Here is an 18,248-nt window from a genome sequence, read left to right as displayed (position 1 = left end):
CTAGGCTTATCTGGACTAATTCAGAACCCTACCTTGTAATTCCCTTCTTGGAGACTGATACAGAGAGTTCAAAGAACTTAGGCAAATGTGGCTCTGAAAGCCCCTTACTGCTTTTCTGTTTCCAGTAGGGTGTCCCAAAGTGCACATTCTGTTATTTAAAAACTGCACTAATAGTTTTGGGACACCCTGTATTCAGCTTAGAGCAGCAGTTCTCAAACTTTTTGGTCTCAGTACTCATTCAGTCTTGAAAATTACTGAGGCCCTAGCCGGTTTGGCTCAGTGGATAAGAGTGTCGGCCAGCAGACTGAAGGGTCCTTGGTCCGATTCCAGTCAAGGGCACATGCCTGGGTTGTGGGTTTGATCCCAGTGTGGGGCATGCAGAAAGCAGCCGATCAATTACACTCTCTCATCACTGATGTTTTTATCTCTCTCTCCTTCTCTTTTCCTCTCCGAAATCAATAAAAATAAGTTAAAAAAAAAAAAGAAAGAAAATTACTAAGAACCCTCAAGGAGCTTATGTATTATATCTGTGGATAAATAATCATATTAAAACTAAACTGAGAAACTGTTAAAATACTTATTAATTCATTTGAATAATAAAACAGCAACAAGTAGATGCTAACACAAATTACACATTTTTAATGAAAAGTAACTATATTTTCAAAAACAAAAAAAACTTTAGTGAGAAGAACAGTCCTACAGTTCTTTTTGACTATCTGGTTTAGCAGCAGCCAGCTTGAGTCATCTACTTTGCTTCTGCATTCAATCTGGTGTGATATTGTTCTGGTCAACATCTGAGGAATACGAAGAATAATCTGGGCTCACACAAGGATGACCTTGGGGACTTCTAACAGGGTCTTGGGGACCCTCTTGAGAATTACTGCTTAGAGAATGATTCCTAGACTGCCCCCATAGCGTGCTGAAGGTAACTACACAGAAGTTTTGGTTTCTTTCTTTCATATGTTCTCTTTCTTCTTTTCTACAAAGTAGAAATAGGAATAAAGAGAAGAGAGCCCAGCCGGTACAGCTCAGTGGTTGAGCGTCGACCCAGGAACCAAGAGATCGCTGGTTTGGTTCCTGGTCAGGGCACGTGCCCGGGTTGCGGCTCAAACCCTAATAGGGAGCATGCAGGAGGCAGCCAATTGATAATGTTCCTCTGTTTTCGATTTTTCTATCTCTCTCCTCCTCTCACTAAAAATCAATAAAAACATGTAAGAAAAAAAGAGAAAGAAAGACCTATGTAGGGCAGCACAAAGCTGGCAGTGTTAAAAAATCTCTCATTTTTTTTCTCTTCTCTCCCAGGTGCTCCATAATTACATGGTTCTTCCTAGTCTAAATAAAGTAACTCCAAATTAGGCTTAAATAAGACTGTGAAATAGCCTCTCCTCCTCTTTTTAAAAAAAATATTTTAAAATCAATTTTTTGAGAGAGAGGAAGGGAGAGGGGGAGAGAGAAACACTGATGTGAGAGCCCTCATTGCAGCCCCCTCCTGGGAATTGAGCTGCAACCTGGGCATGTGCCCCGACTGGGAATCATACTGGTAACCTTTCAGTGCACAGGACGCTGCCCAACCGAGCCACATGGGCCAGGGCAAACAGCCTCTCTTTAAAGGAGTAGTTCTCTTCACAAACCTTAATAATGGTTGCAGATCACACATGCTTAAATTGCATACTTTTTTTTAAAACTGGGAACAAGGAACATTTGGAACACAAAATATTTTAGAGACAATTTTAAGTAAAATATAAACAGTGTTTAAAAACATATTTTTGTTTGAAAGATACTGAAACTAGTTTCATAATATTATTTTTAAAGATAAACAAAAAAGTTAAGATTTATTTACATAAAAAATAAGATGAATGTTGACTTTTGTGGACACTGGGAACTATTAAAATACTATAGTTGAAACCTTCAATGACTTTCTAGTACCCAGTAGCATCTCAGGGTCCCAAAAATTAATGTAAAAAGGCCTCAATTCTTACCATCCACAGAATGGATCCAGACAACTGTTCAAACTGATGGGACCCACTCCATCGAGATTTCACTGTGGCTAGACCAAAGTCACCTATTTTTACTGTGAGGTCTTCATGAAGAAAAATATCTGTGGTGTAGTAAGTAAAGGAAAACAATAGATCTCATTTTCCAATCAGAGCAAGCATTATGAAATTTAGGTAAGAGATCTAATTCCTGTAATTCTGTAATATGAAATTCTTTGAAAAAAGATGTAGTACTTTATATATTAATTAGGTCTATTTGGCCTGTATGACCTGGTTTTAAGGTTTTGGGGGCTTGAAATGAGGTAGAGTAAGGTGAGATGCTTTCCTAAGTGTATGGGAGACCATGAAACTTCCCACAAGATTTTAGTAACACAGGCCCAAATATCCTTTTGGCACTGCTGGGGAGTGGTAAAGGCTCTTCACTGGAATGAAGGTGGTTGGTAGACAGGATCTTAACCTGAGTTTATGGAAGAGGAAAAAATGTTTTTTTCTCACCTCACGTTATCCGTAACTTAGAGCCTTCAGTTACATCTCACCTACTGCTGAGCAAGGTCAGAGTGCTAAAAGGAACTAGTAGATAACTACAAACTACCTGTTTTACAGTGCTGATAGAATGTAAGCAAGCAATCAAAAAGAGCCCTACTATCATAAAGATTTCATAGATTTTTGTTGTAATGCTCAATTGTTCACAAACCAAAAGCAGGTTGTAGTACCTTGTTCTACTACACTTTCATGCAAACCCATTTATTAATTCTCTTTACAATACATTGAACTTAGCATGAAACTGTTTTTACATAATGTGAAGATAAAATGCAGAAGAAAAAGTCAGGATGTTTTCAAACTTCGCAGACAAATTTCAGGAAGGATACTATTACTCTTGAGGTCTCTGTGGATGATTGACTTGGCGTGTAAGTAACTGAAAAACAAAACATCATTTTAACCTGAGTAGGGCTAAATACTCTGGCCTCAAATTTTATAGAACATATTGAGGGGTAAAAATAAAGATGTGTTTAGAATCATGATACAACTACAAACTGTACAATGTGATAACCCCTTTACATAAGAAATAATAAAATAGACTGTAAATAAATTTAGGATTAGAGGAACATATTACTAATATGGAACAGCCAAAATTTTGTTTTCCACTAAAAAACTTTGCTTTATCTTTTATATTTACCAATACAAACCTTTCACTCCAGTCAAGTCTATTTACCCATGTCCTTTAAATATACCTTAAATATCCCTTCCTATACCCATCCCTCAAATTAGTTTTGTTCTATTCTCCACCTATTCATACCACTCCTTTAAGATTGAATATACAATCTAACTCCTTTCCTATGAATAACTCAACTGTAAGGGATCTTTCACTGTTCAGTTATATAGAAATTATTGGAACAGCTTGATTCAATAATTTTTTCCACCTATGTTCACTTTCTATTTAGAATGTAAAAGTCTACTAGAATATGAAAGTTTGATTGATAAAACCATTCTTAAAGGTAGTATTAATATATTCTTAAAATACCTTCTTAAAACTAGTGTGTAGCAAACTTCCTCTATAATAGCTTTAGTTAAGTTCATTGAGGGAAAAGGGCTGGGCCTAGTTTATTTCTGTTTATCCCCAGTGCCGAGTACAGTGCCTGGCATAAAGCATTTAAAACACATCAGCTGAATCAACTATATTGAGATGCATATAATGTCCTAGTCAAGGTAATTTTTCTTCATTTAAAGCTGGAGAAAACAAATATATGAGACTTCTGAAATTTGACAATGACTATTAGGAAGTAAGTTTTGCTTTAAAATGAGATTATAACGTCACTGTTAAAAATAGGTTTGTAAATCATTAAGCTTATAATTTATACTTTGTTTTCATCTAAGCTTCCACATCCTCTCAGAGAATAAGATTTTGATACTTTTTTTCAGACAAAATTTTCATTTCAAACTACTGTTTATACAAAATAACCCGAGCTCCTCCTCCAATTACTCTGACTTCACACTATTTCCTTCAGAGCTTTTACCACAATCTAAAATTATCTTTTCATCATGACTTTTTAGGCCCAGTATGGTTTCAAACACAAAAATTTACTTGAACCCAAAGTTCTGCAGTGACACAGAAAGAAAAAAACATATGGCATCTTAGCCAGTTTGGCTCAGTGAATAGAGTGTCGGCCTGTGGATTGAAGGGTCGAGGGTTTGATTCTGGTCAAGGGCATGTACCTTGGCTGAGGCTCTGGCCCCAGTTGGGGCATGTGCAGGAGGCAACCAATCAATGTGCCTCTCATGTCAATGTTTCTCTCTCTCTGTCTCTCCGCCTCCCTTCCACTTTCTCTAAAAATCAATGGAAATCCCTAGCTGGTTTGGCTCAGAGGATAGAGCATTGGCCTTCGAACCAAAGGGTCCCGGGGTTTGATTCCGGTAAAGGGCACGCACCTTGGTTGCAGGCTCCTCCCTGGCCTGGGCCCTGGTTAGGGATCTAGCAGGAGGCAACCAATCGATTTGTTTCTCTCACTTCGATGTTTCTCTCTGTCTTTCCCTCTCTCTTCCACTCTCTCTAAAAAAATATCTCTCTGGAAAAATATCCTCGGGTGAGGATTAACAAAACAAAAATCAATGGAAAAAATATCCTTGAGTGAGGATTAACAAAAAACAAATAAAAAATACGGAGAAAAATAGGTCTCAATTGAAAGCATTTTCTAGATGGGAGACTTTGTCTCCATTAGAAGAAGGGGGATAAACGAGACAGTTTGCGTGGTGGAGCTCTGTGCTTCAGAGGGCTGGTGTTTAGCCACAGAAAGGTGTCTGAAGTAGTTCTGTCTCCTTTGAAATTAAAAACAACAGATGTGTGGTTCATGAGTGGAAAACATGGCAGCATGATGAAGTTACAACAAGGGAAGATAAAGGTGTTCTTAATGGATGATGTCAATCTTTTCAACAAATCTGATACAAAGAAATATAGTGAGAATACAGTAGATAAAAATATAACTAGAGGGCTGAGGAGAGAAAATTTCTGATCAAGAAAATACTTGGTAATTAAGATATAAATATGATTGCTGAACTAGCAATTTAGCCCTAGTAGAAATTGTTTAGCATAAACCTATTATAGGTCAAAGTTGCATATAGCTGCAATTTGAAATAACATTACCTCATCCTATGTAATCCTTTATTGTTTAAAATCTGCTTTCTTAATTTTTATCTCATTTAATAAATCTTTCTGTAACATCTCTATAACAAAAGCAGCAAAAGAATAGAAATCCAGCCGAAACCGGTTTGGCTCAGTGGATAGAGCGTCGGTCTGTGGACTGAAAGGTCCCAGGTTCGATTCCGGTCAAGGGCATGTACATTGGTTGCGGGCACATCCCCGGTAGGGGGCGTGCAAGAGGCAGCCGGTCGATGTTTCTCTCTCATCGATGTTTCTAGCTCTCTGTCCCTCTCCTTTCCTCTCTGTAAAAAGTCAATAAAATATATTAAAAAAAGAAAAAAGAAAAAAAAAAAGAATAGAAATCCAGGAGAAGGAACCAAGATGGCGGCAACGTTAAACAACTAAACTGCCGCCGCGCACAACAATTTCAAAAATACAACTAAAAGACAAAGCATCTACCACCCAGAACCACAGGAAAGCTGGCTGAATGGTAGATTTACAACTAAGAAGGAAAAAGAAAGAACAAACGCAGAAGGGCTGAGGTACAAAGGCTCGTGAATCAGGCTGGTGGCGGGCGACGGGACGCGCGGCTTTTTTTCCAACCCGAAGGGAGATAAGCTCCCGATCACTCTGAAATCCGGGGAGAAGCTGGACTCTCGGCCATAGTGTCGGAAAGTGAGAGTGACTTTCTTGCAGAGGTGCGCCCAGCAATCAGTGTTTACTGCGCTGGAGCATGGGACGCAGGGACTTGGAAAAACGTGGAAAGGCAGAAAAGGCAGACTAGCAGCCATTGCTGTTTGCCACGCCCTAGCCTAGTGACGACCTGAGACCCCGCCCCGCCCTGAACATTCTACAAACCCGCTCAGGCTCCAAACAGCAGCTTTTGCATATATATGACCTGCCCTGTGGCAGCTTAACCAAATAAACTGCAGCTCCAATCAGACTGCTCCAAAACCACTCAAGCAAAGAGGAGAAAACTGCAGTTTTTGGTGTAACTCCTGCTGAGTGGCCTCAGACAGTAGCTGACCTGCACCCCATTGGAGATCCAGAAACGAGGGCATCTAGTGGTCGGTGTGAGACGACATCAGATTTCAACCACTCGCATAAAGGACACATTTAAGAGGCAGACTCAGTGAGCACAAAAGCCCTACTGCAACAAGTCCCGGCCCATAAACGTGTCTCCTGCACAGCAATTCTTCCTTTATAGACACAGCGGGTCCTCACAGCCAATTGGCCTGGAGGTCAAATCCTCCCAGTGACACCAACAACAATCAAGACTTAACTACAACAAGGCTGTACACACAGTCTAAAAAGGGGTGCACCAAGAGCGTCCACCTCAGGTAACTGGGAGGCTGACCCGTTGAACCAATAGGACACAATAGGACACAAAGCTACCCTACCAACTCAGGGAAGCAGCAAAAATGAAAATGAGGAGGCAAGGAAACAGATCCCAAACAAAAGAAATGGAGGAGAACAAACGACTGGACATAGAGTTCAAAACCACGGTTATAAGGTTTTTCAAGAATTTCATGGAAAAAGCCGATAAATTTAATGAGACCCTCGAGGATATGAAAAAGGTCCAACTAGAAATGAAACATACACTGACTGAAATAAGAAATATTATACAGAGACCCAGCAGCAGACTAGAGGAACGCAAGAATCAAGTCAAAGATTTGGAATACAAAGAGGCAAAGGACACGCCTCCAGAAAAGCAAGAAGAGAAGAGAATTCAGAAAGTAGAAGACAGTGTAAGAAGAAGCTTCTGGGACAACTTCAAGCGTACCAGCATCCGAATTTTTGGGGTGCCAGAAGAAGAGAGAGAGCAAGACGCTGAAAACCTATTTGAAGAAATAATGACAGAAAACTTCCCCCACCTGGTAAAAGAAATAGACTTACAAGTCCAGGAAGCACACAGAACCCCAAACAAAAGGAATCCAAAGAGGACCACACCAAGACACATCATAATTAAAATGCCAAGGGCAAAAGACAAAGAGAGAATATAAAAAGCAGCAAGAGAAAAACAGTTAGTTACTTACAAGGGAACACCCATACGATTATCAGCTGATTTCTCAACAGAAACTAAGCAGGTCAGATGGGAATGGCAAGAAATATTCAAAGTGATGAATAGCAAGAACCTACAACCAAGACTACTCTACCCAGCAAAGTTATCATTCAGAAATGAAGGGTAGATAAAGAGCTTCACAGATAAGAAAAAGCTAAAGGAATTCATCACCACCAAACCAATATTACATGAAATGCTGAAAGGTATTATTTAAAAGGAGGAAAAAGAAGAAAAAAGTAAAGATAAAAATTATGAACAACAAATACATACCTATCAACAAGTGAATCTAAAAGTCAAGTGAATTAAAAATCTGAAGAACAGAATAGACTGATGAACATAACAGAATCAGGGGCATAGAATGGGAGTGGATTGATAATTCTCAGGGGAAGGGGGTGTCTGTGTGGGGGGTACGGGAAGAGACTGGACAATATCATACACCTATGGATAAGGATAGCAAGGGGGGGAGGTAAGGACAGAGGGAAGAGTGGGAACTGGGAGGAGGGGAGATATGGGGGGGGGAGAAACAATTATAATAATCTGAACAATAAAGATTTATTAACAATGAAAAAAAAAAAGAATAGAAATCCAGGTCTATATAATAATGGAAGATTGGAAAGGGACTCAAATTCCCCAGCCGAAAAAATGGGATGAATATCATACCTCAATTCCCACATAATATAATGTTCCAGAGTAATTACTACACAGACTGACACTACAACACAACTTCCTAAGCACCTACCAGTCATAACAAAGATAACACATAACTGGTTGAGGGTAGAAAGGGAAACAAGAAAAAATGAACTTTACTTGCTGCAGCTGATACACAAGTCTATCCATTATTTAGGACAATTAAATTACCTCCTTCTTACCTTTCTAAGATGGTAACGAGAAACACAGCTTTACAAAAGTAGTAGAAAATAAAGAAGAACATACGCTACAAACTAAATGAGTGTCATTATCTTGATAGGTTTCTCCTAGGAGTCACCTTCCTTGAAGAAATAATGTCTACCTACAGAATCATTTAATCTTAAAGCTGGGAAATCATCTAGTAAAATTTGTTCTCTATGCTGCTTCTTTCAAACTCTTATCCAAGATTCAACCTTTCAATATTCTTTTTAGGGCATAATATAATACCCCCAAAGTAAATACAATACTCTAGATTTGATCTGATCAACACACACTAAAGTGAAATTCTCATCTTCATCTTCCACTTGAATGTAAGACTTGAAACCATAAAACTCCTAGAAAAAAAACCTAAAAGCAAACACTATAAAACTTTTATAAGAAAACAGAATTACAACCACCTCTTGTACATGTACAACATTTATTTATTTTAAAATATATTTTTATTGATTTCAGAGAGGAAAAGAGAGGGAAAGACAGAAACATCAATGATGGGAGAGAATCACTGAGCAGCTGCCTCCTGCACACCCCCCACTGGTGATGGAGCCCGAAACCCAGGCATGTGTCCTTGACCAGAATCGAACCTGGGACCCTTCAGTCTGTAGACCAACGCTTACCCACTGAGCCAAACTGGCTAAGGCATTTTAAAGTCTTCAGAATATTTTTACATCATTTGGTTTCATAACCATCATGATTCTTTGTGAAGCAAGCAAAATGATAACAATTCCACTTATGCTGATGGGAAAACCAGGGCCCAAGGACTTAAGTGTCTTGGCCACAGAGGCATAGTGAAAAGGGCATGGATTCTGAGCATACAGATTTGGGTTTGAATTCTAACTATTTCACTTACTAGCCAAATGACTTTGGATACATTACACAATTTCACTAAGCTTTGGATTTCTAACCTGTAAAATGGAGATAATATTGTTTAGCTCTGTGGTTCCTTTTAACACGTTTACTAAAAGGCCACTCACCAGGGGCTAAGCCACAAGTGTTGTAAGTCTTGAAGATAAAGCAGAAATCCCAACCCTCGAGGGGCTTATATTTAAGTATGGAAGACAGAAAATAAAATATATACTACGAGAACATGAAAGTATTCTATAGGTGGAGAACAGGAAATGCTAAGTTGCAAGTGATTGTAATTTTAGGCCAGGAAGGGCCTCTTTTCAAATAACATTTTGAGTAAAAATTTAGAAGGGAGGGAGAGTCATGCAGATGTGGGATAAGAAACACAGCAGGCAGAGGGACTATCAAGGCAAAGTCCAACAGGCATGTGCTTACCATGTTCTAAGAATGACAAGAAGGCAAACTGGGGTTTGGAAGAGAGGGAATATGAGGGACAAGAACAGCAAACGAGATGAGAAGTAACAGAAAGGGCAGTGGAAGAGGAAGGATGGTGGTGGTGGTCACACTGAGAAAGTCCCATTGTAAGGACTTTGGTTTCCTTTCTGAGTGAAATGTGGAGACACTACAGCAGAGGAGCAACATAATCTGACCTAAGTAGTTTTTTTTTTTTCTTTTTTAATTCTTACTGAATTTATTGGGGTGACATTGGTTAATAAAATTATACAGGTTTCAGACAGAACCAAGATGGCGGCATAGGTGAACACCTATACTTGCTGCCTCTCACAACCATATCAAAATTACATCTAAAAGGCAGAACAACTACCACCCAGAACCGTGGGAAAGGTGGCTGAATGGAAGTTCCACAACTAGAGAGGTGAAGAAAGCGCAGTGAGACTAGTAGGAGGTGTGGAGGTGCAGAAAGTGCTGGCACCTGGATGTGCTGCTCTTTTAATTGGGAGGGAGATACAAGCTCCTGTTTGCTCTGAACTCTAGTTCCGGGCGAGATTCTGGGAGACCCAGACATATATGGGGAGAAACTGGACTGTCTGGCATCAGGACAGGAATGCCTGGAGTGGGGGGGAAACTGGGTGGAGGGGAAGAGGAACATCTGTAATAATCAGAACAATAAAGATTTTTAAAAAAATTATACAGGTTTCAGGCACACAATTCCACACACATCATCTGTACACTGTATTGTGTGTTCACCACCACAATATGACCTAAGCCTTTTTATAAAAAAATATTTTTATTGATTTCAGAGAGGAAGGGAGAGAGAGAAACATCGATGAGAGAGAATCAATGATTGGCTGCCTCTTGCACACCCCACACTGGAAATCAAGCCCACACCCCGGGCATGTGCCCTAAGTGGGAATCGAACCGTGACTTCCTGATTCATAGGTCAACTCTCAACCACTAAGCAATACTGGCTGTGCTGACCTAAGTCTTAAAAGTATCACTCTGGCTGCTGTGTTGAGAATAAAATGAAGGTGGGTAAGAGTGAAAGCAGGCACTATCCAGACAAGAGCTAATGGTGGCTTGAATCAGAGTGATAGAAAAATAGGTGATAGGAAGTTGTAAGATTCTAGAGATAGTTTAGAGCTAGAACCAAAAGGAGTTGATAAGAGATTATGTAAGATGAGAAAGATAGGAGTCAAAGATAATTACAAAAAGTTAGACTTCAGTGACAGAAAGAAAGAAAAAAGCTGCCTACTACTGAGATGAAAATAATGTACAAAGACCAGGTTTGAGAAAAAAAATCAGGACCTCAGTTTTAGACATATTAACATATTTGAGATGCTCATTAGACAATTGGAAATGTTGAGCAGTTGGATATGACATCTGGAGATCAGAGGAAATGAATTGGCTGGAGACTGGCACAGCAATGGTAATTAAATGGTGTGTCAAGCCATGAAGGTGGATGGAATCCAGGGAAAGGAGATCCCTGGAGTATTCCAACATTTAGAGAGGTTAAAGATTGAAGAAGAACCAGGTGAGAAGGAACAGATATTAAGAAGAAAGAAAATCAGAAGAATATATTTTAAAGCAGTGCTTCTCATATGTTCATAGACAAATCATTTAGGGATATTGTTAAAAATGTAGATACCAATTCAGATCTAGGTAGTACCTAAAATTCAGCATTTCTAGAAGGCTCCCAGGTAGTACACAGATGCTACTCAGATCACATTTTGAGTAGCAAGGGATGAAGAATGTATTTCGCCTTGGTTAGGTGACTCGGTTGGAGGATCATCCTGTACACCAAAAGATTGTGGGTTTGATTCCCGGTCAGGGCACATAACTAGGTTGTGGATTCGAGCCTCGTTCAGGGTGTGTGTGTGAGACAACCAATTGGTTTATCTCTCACATAGATGTTTCCCTTTTCTTTCTTTCTTTCTTTCTTTCTTTCTTTCTTTCTTTCTTTCTTTCTTTCTTTCTTTCTTTCTTTCTTTCTTTCTTTCTTTCTTTCTTTCTTTCTTTCTTTCTTTCTTTCTTTCTTTCTTTCTTTCTTTCTTTCTTTCTTTCTTTCTTTCTTTCTTTCTTTCTTTCTTTCTTTCTTTCTTTCTTTCTTTCTTTCTTTCTTTCTTTCTTTCTTTCTTTCTTTCTTTCTTTCTTTCTTTCTTTCTTTCTTTCTTTCTTTCTTTCTTTCTTTCTTTCTTTCTTTCTTTCTTTCTTTCTTTCTTTCTTTCTTTCTTTCTTTCTTTCTTTCTTTCTTTCTTTCTTTCTTTCTTTCTTTCTTTCTTTCTTTCTTTCTTTCTTTCTTTCTTTCTTTCTTTCTTTCTTTCTTTCTTTCTTTCTTTCTTTCTTTCTTTCTTTCTTTCTTTCTTTCTTTCTTTCTTTCTTTCTTTCTTTCTTTCTTTCTTTCTTTCTTTCTTTCTTTCTTTCTTTCTTTCTTTCTTTCTTTCTTTCTTTCTTTCTTTCTTTCTTTCTTTCTTTCTTTCTTTCTTTCTTTCTTTCTTTCTTTCTTTCTTTCTTTCTTTCTTTCTTTCTTTCTTTCTTTCTTTCTTTCTTTCTTTCTTTCTTTCTTTCTTTCTTTCTTTCTTTCTTTCTTTCTTTCTTTCTTTCTTTCTTTCTTTCTTTCTTTCTTTCTTTCTTTCTTTCTTTCTTTCTTTCTTTCTTTCTTTCTTTCTTTCTTTCTTTCTTTCTTTCTTTCTTTCTTTCTTTCTTTCTTTCTTTCTTTCTTTCTTTCTTTCTTTCTTTCTTTCTTTCTTTCTTTCTTTCTTTCTTTCTTTCTTTCTTTCTTTCTTTCTTTCTTTCTTTCTTTCTTTCTTTCTTTCTTTCTTTCTTTCTTTCTTTCTTTCTTTCTTTCTTTCTTTCTTTCTTTCTTTCTTTCTTTCTTTCTTTCTTTCTTTCTTTCTTTCTTTCTTTCTTTCTTTCTTTCTTTCTTTCTTTCTTTCTTTCTTTCTTTCTTTCTTTCTTTCTTTCTTTCTTTCTTTCTTTCTTTCTTTCTTTCTTTCGTCTCCCTCCTTTCTTTCTTTCTTTCTCTCTCTCTCCTCTCTCTTTCTCGCCCTCCCTCCCTTCCTTCTCCTCTCTCTCTTTTCTTCTCTCTCTCTCTCTCTCAAAAGAAGACACAAGCAAACATACCTTTGCATGAGGATTAAAAAAAAAAAAAAAAAAAGAACGTGTTTCATATCCCTGGCCAGGTAGCTCAGTTCGTTAGAGCATCATCCCAATACACCAAGGATGTGGGTTCGATCCCTGGTCAGGGCACATCCAAGAATCAACCAATGAATGCATAAATAAGTGAAACAACAAATCACTCTCTCTCTCATCAGTGAATGTATTTCATGAAGAAGGATGAGATCAACTTTATGTTTTTGTTTTTTTTTTAAATATATTTCATTGATTTTTTTAAAGAGAGGAAGGGAGAGGGAGAGGAATAGAGAGGTAGAAACATCGATTCAGCTGCCTCCCGCACACTCCCCACTGGGGATGTGCCCGCAACCAAGGTTCATGCCCTTGACCTGAATCGAACCTAGGACCCTTCAGTCCGCAGGTCAACGCTCTATCCACTGGGCCAAACCGGTTAGGGCAACTTTATGTTTTTGATAGATCAAACAGATTGAGGACTGAGAATTAAACAACGGATGTAGCCACATGGTAACTACCTTATTAGGAGATATTTTAGTGTAGGGTCAGGGTAAAACTGATTGAAGTGGGGTCTAAGATAAAAGTGGAGAAGATAAATCAAGAGACTAAGTAGCAACAACGCTTTTGAGAAGTTTTACTGTAAAGGAAAGAGGAATGAGGTGATAGCTTGAGAGGGAAGAGGGAGTAAGGGAGGGACCTCCACAACTTTTGTATTATGTAAATTTTAAGCACAGAGAAAAGCTGAAAGAATGTTATAATAAGCAACCAGATGACTTCCACCTAGATTCAACAATTGTCAATACTCTCCCAAATATGTATTATAAGAAAAATGTTTTAAAATGGAAGAAAACCGCCGAAACCGGTTTGGCTCGGTGGATAGAGCGTCAGCCTGCGGACTGAAAGGTCCCAGGTTCGATTCCGGTCAAGGGCATGTACCTTGGTTGCGGGCACATCCCCAGTAGGGGGTGTGCAAGAGGCAGCTGATCGATGTTTCTCTCTCATCGATGTTTCTAACTCTCTATCCCTCTCTCTTCCTCTCTGTAAAAAATCAATAAAATATATTAAAAAAATAAAATAATAAAATGGAAGAAAACCCATTAGAAAAAGCAAACCTGATGGTGAACAGGGAAGATCTGCTTAAAAAACCTCAGTGAGTAGGGAAAAGGAATGGGATCTAGTACACAAACTAGAAGGACTGGATTTACTCTTAGTGATAAGGCAGAAAACTGAGCTTGAATGTAGGTAGTAGGTAGATTAATGTTGTGGTGGATGCTTCTAATTCTTAGTGAAATGGCAAGCTGACTATTCTTGGATAACAGGTGTTAGAGGTTGGAGGTCAGAGGAGGTGATAGTGTCTAGGAGAGAAGAAGCTATGGAACGGGAAGTATGACCTTCCACTGTAAGACATTAAGGGACCAAATAAGGTTGTTGAAAGGACTGACTAAATTGGAGAAGCAGAATGGCGTAAAAGGTTAAGGAAGGAGAGAAACCAAGATGGTGGCATAGGTAAACACCTGAACTTGCTGCCTCACACAACCACTTCAAAACTACAACTAAAAGGTAAAACTGATATCACCCAGAACCACAGGAAGGCTAACTAAGTGGAAATTCCTCAACTAGAAGAAAAGAGAAAAGCACATGGAGACTCAGAGGAGCTGCAGAAGTAAAGGCAGAGGTACGGAGATGCACGCGCAGAGAGGGCTGGCAACTGAGTACACGGCTGATTTTTTCAAGCTGGAGGGAGACACAAGCTCCTGTCTGCTCTGAACTCCAGTTCCGGGCGAGACTGGGGACCCAGACTCATACGGGGAGCAACTGGACTGTCTGGCATCAGGCAGAACTTGAGGGCGGCTTTCTCTCAGAGGTGCTTGCAGCGACTGCCAAGGGACACTGAGACCCGGGGGCCTCTTAGGGCAGGGCTGACAGGAAGCCATTGCTGTTTGCTCTGCCCTGAGACTCCACCACATCCAAGCTGTGTGCAGAGGTTTTTGCATATGAATGGCCTGGTCCATTGAAATCTAAACTTACCTAACAAACTGCAGCTGGGTCAGAGAGACCCAGAACATCCAAAAGAAGGGCCAAGGCCCCACAGCAGCTTGCATTGCTTCACAGCTGGGCCTCATCTGGGCACCTCCAAACCCCAAACAAAGAAGAGGAATCTGCAGATCTCTCTCTGCAGCTCCTGCTGGGTGGCCTCAGGCAGAGGCTAAATTAGCACCTCCTCAGAGATCCAAGAGCCAGTGTACCCAGGGGTCAGAGTAGGACCATCCAGATTACAACTCCTCAGATCCATAAGGGACACACTCAGGGGGCAGACTCAGTGAGCACCAAAGCCCCACTGAAGCAAGTCTAGCCCCATAAGGGTGTCTCCAGCACAGAAGTTCTCCCATAGTAGACACAGCTGATCCTCACAGCCAATTGGCCTGGAGGTCAATTCCTCCCAGTGATACCAACAACAATCAAGGCTTAACTGCAACAAGACTGTGGACACAGCCCACAAAGGGGTGCACCAAGAGTGTCCAACTCAGGTAACTGGGGAGGCTGAGCCACTGGGCCCTGTAGGACACCTAGCACACAAAGCCACTCTATGAACTCAGGGAAGCAGCCAAAATGCGGAGACAAAGAAACAGGTCACAAATGACAGAAATGGAGGAAAGCAAACGACTGGATATAGAGTTCAAAAACCACAGTTATAAGGTTTCTCAAGAATTTTCTAGAAAAGGCTGATAAATTTAGTGAGAGTCTCGAGGATATGAAAAAGGACCAACTAGAAATTAAGCATACACTGACTGAAGTAAAGAATAATATACAGACATCCAACAGCAGACTAGAGGATCCCAAGAATCAAGTCAAAGATTTGAAATACAAAGAAGCAAAAAACACCCAACCAGAAAAGCAAAAAGGAAAAAGAATCCAAAAATATGAAGACAGTATAAGGAGCCTCTGGGACAATTTCAAGCGTACCAACATCCGGATTATTGGGATGCCAGAAGAAGAGAGAGCAAGATACTGAAAACCTATTTGAAGAAATAATGACAGAAAACTTCCCCCACCTGGTGAAAGAAATAGACTTACAAGTCCAGTAAGTGCAGAGAACCCCAAACAAAAGGAATCCAAAGAGGACCACACCAAGACACATCATAATTAAAATGCCAAGGACAAAAGACAAAGAGAGAATATTAAAAGCAGCTAGAGAAAAACAGTTAGTTACCTACAAGGGAGTACCCACACGAATGTCAGCTGATTTCTCAACAGAAACTATGCAGGCCAGAAGGGAGTAGCAAGAAATATTCAAAGTGATGAATAGCAAGAACCTACAACCAGATTACTCTACCTAGCAAAGCTGTCATTCAGAATTGAAGGTCAGATAAAGAGCTTCACAGATAAGAAAAAGCTAAAGGAGTTCATCACCGCCAAACCAGTATTAGATGAAATGCTGAAAGGTATTCTGTAAGAAGAGGAAGAAGAAGAAAAAGGTAAAGATAAAAATTATGAACAACAAATACATATCTATCAACAAGTGAATCTAAAAATCAAGTGAATAAAAAATCTGATGAACAGAATAATCTGGTGACTATAATAGAATCAGGGGCATAGAAAGGGAGTGGACTGACAATTCCCGGGGGGGTGGGGGGGAAGGGGTGTGCGGGTTGCAGGAAGAGACTGGACAAAAATCATACACCTATGGATGAGGACAGTGGGGGGGGGGGTAAGGGCATGGGGTGGGGGGGGGAACCAGGTGGAGGGGAGCTATGGGGGGGGGGCGGGGGAAAGAGGAACAACTGTAATAATCTGAATGATAAAGATTTAAAAAAAAAAAAGGTTAAGGGAATGTACTCTGAAACTTAAGTGCCCAGGGCCAGTTACTTGACCTTTCCATACCCTAGCTTCTTCATCAGTAAAATGAGGCTAATAATTGGACCTATTTCATAGGTTTGTTGAGGTTTAAATGAGGTTGTACATATAAAGTACACAGAGCAATGTCTGGCATGTAGTAAGTATTATAATTGCTAAATACATTACAATATATAAAACACCATAGAACATAGTTGGTATTTAAAAAAGAGAGAGAGAGTTTGTAGCAGAGCTGGGGTCAGAACATGTATTTACTGACCAGTGAAGATGTTTAAAATAAGAGTTAGTGAAAAAGGGCAACACCAGTAGGATTCCATATTTAAAAACAACAATAAACCATTGTGTATAGTATTAAAATAATGAATTCTGAAATAATACACAATACACAAAAATATTAATGGTAAGTCTTTCTTGATGGTAGATTACTGGGTAGTTACTTATGTTTACATTTTCAAAATAACTTTTATTTTGAAATTAAGAAAAACTGCAACAAAAAACAATGTAGAGTTCACTCAGTCTCACCATAATCAATCCTGTTAATTTTTTTACACATTTGGCTCCTGTTTTTTTTTTTAAAGTTTATACTTGTCAAAAGGTTTTGAAAGTAAAACGTAACTGTAGAATCGTTTTTACTAAAAGACATAAGCAATCATAATGTTACAGGTAAAGCCAAAACACTCCTGCTTGACAACTGCCTCCAACTTGACCCCTTTTTGCCATTCCTGGAGACAATCACTATTGAGCTTGGTGTGTGCCTTCTAATCCTTATTTTAAAAATACTTTTATATATAAATATATGTATGACTTTAAAAATCCAATATAAAAATGTTTTGAAAGGGGACATATGTAATACTTTCAACAATAAATAATTATAAAAAAAAAGATTTGTTTTTAAAATATTAAGTGGTTCTCTGTACTGCAGCTTGATTTTCTCATTTGATGTATTTTAAAGCTGGTGTTGATACCTACATATATAGAATTCATTTCTACTGTATACTGTGTATTCCCTTACACGTATGTGACAATATTTTATTTATCCAGTCCTCTATGCTGGCCATTATATTTTCAATTTTTCACTATTAGTGTTTTCCTGCAATACATCTCTTCCTATACACATCTTTTGGAACAATAGCTTGTGTTTCTTGGGGGTAGGACACTTATTTCCATTTTAACAGATACTTCCAAAACACCCCCACCCCCAGGGTGGTTGGTTGCATCAGCCTGTCCCAGTAAACAATTCCCCTAATCTTTACCAACATGTGCTCTTGTCAGACTTTAGGCCTATTCTAGTGGGTAAAAAATAGTACCTCTTTTTTTAGTTTGCATTTTTCTGATTATCTCCTTTCTATTATTGTTTTTATCCCCTGAAAATCATAATCACTATAAATATTCTTTGATAAATTAGAATTATTTTCAATCATTAACACATACTCAATACCTTTCAGCTTTAATTCATCCTATCTTTAAGTAGATTTATTTATGAGTAAAGGGGGCAATGCCCTTCATTATTAAAAAAAAATTAAACTGAGGTTTTATACCCAAATTATTATTATTTTTTTAAATTTTATTGACTTTTTTTTTTTTTTTACAGGGAGGAAGGGAGAGGGATAGAGAGTTAGAAACATCCATGAGAGAGAAACCTCGATCAGCTGCCTCCTGCACACCCCCAACCAAGGTACATGCCCTTGACCGGAATCGAACCCGGGACCCTTCAGTCCGCAGGCCGACGCTCTATCCACTGAGCCACACCGGTCAGGGCTACCCAAATTATTTTTTTAAAATAAATCTTTATTGTTCAGATTATTACAGTTGTTCCTCTTTTTTCCCCCCATAGCTCCCCTCCACCTGGTTCCCACCCCACCCTCTG

The 18,248-nt window shown here is 39.0% G+C and overlaps 1 protein-coding gene across 3 annotated transcripts in view; it reads right to left on the bottom strand.

Moving 5' to 3' along the window:
- The window catches only part of BRAF (B-Raf proto-oncogene, serine/threonine kinase), a 129,729-nt gene that overhangs the window by 22,482 nt on the left and 88,999 nt on the right, over positions 1-18,248 (bottom strand). For all 3 annotated transcript variants that reach the window (XM_054726046.1, XM_054726047.1, XM_008150468.3), the window contains 2 exons: positions 2,864-2,910; positions 1,980-2,098 (listed from right to left, as the gene is read on the bottom strand). In XM_054726046.1, coding sequence (XP_054582021.1) covers positions 1,980-2,098; positions 2,864-2,910 — 166 coding nt within the window. The remainder of the gene's footprint in view (positions 1-1,979; positions 2,099-2,863; positions 2,911-18,248) is intronic.

Source organism: Eptesicus fuscus, chromosome 14 (assembly GCF_027574615.1).
Source record: "Eptesicus fuscus isolate TK198812 chromosome 14, DD_ASM_mEF_20220401, whole genome shotgun sequence".
Classification (NCBI taxonomy): domain Eukaryota; kingdom Metazoa; phylum Chordata; class Mammalia; order Chiroptera; family Vespertilionidae; genus Eptesicus; species Eptesicus fuscus.
This window is presented reverse-complemented; position numbering and strand designations above follow the sequence as displayed.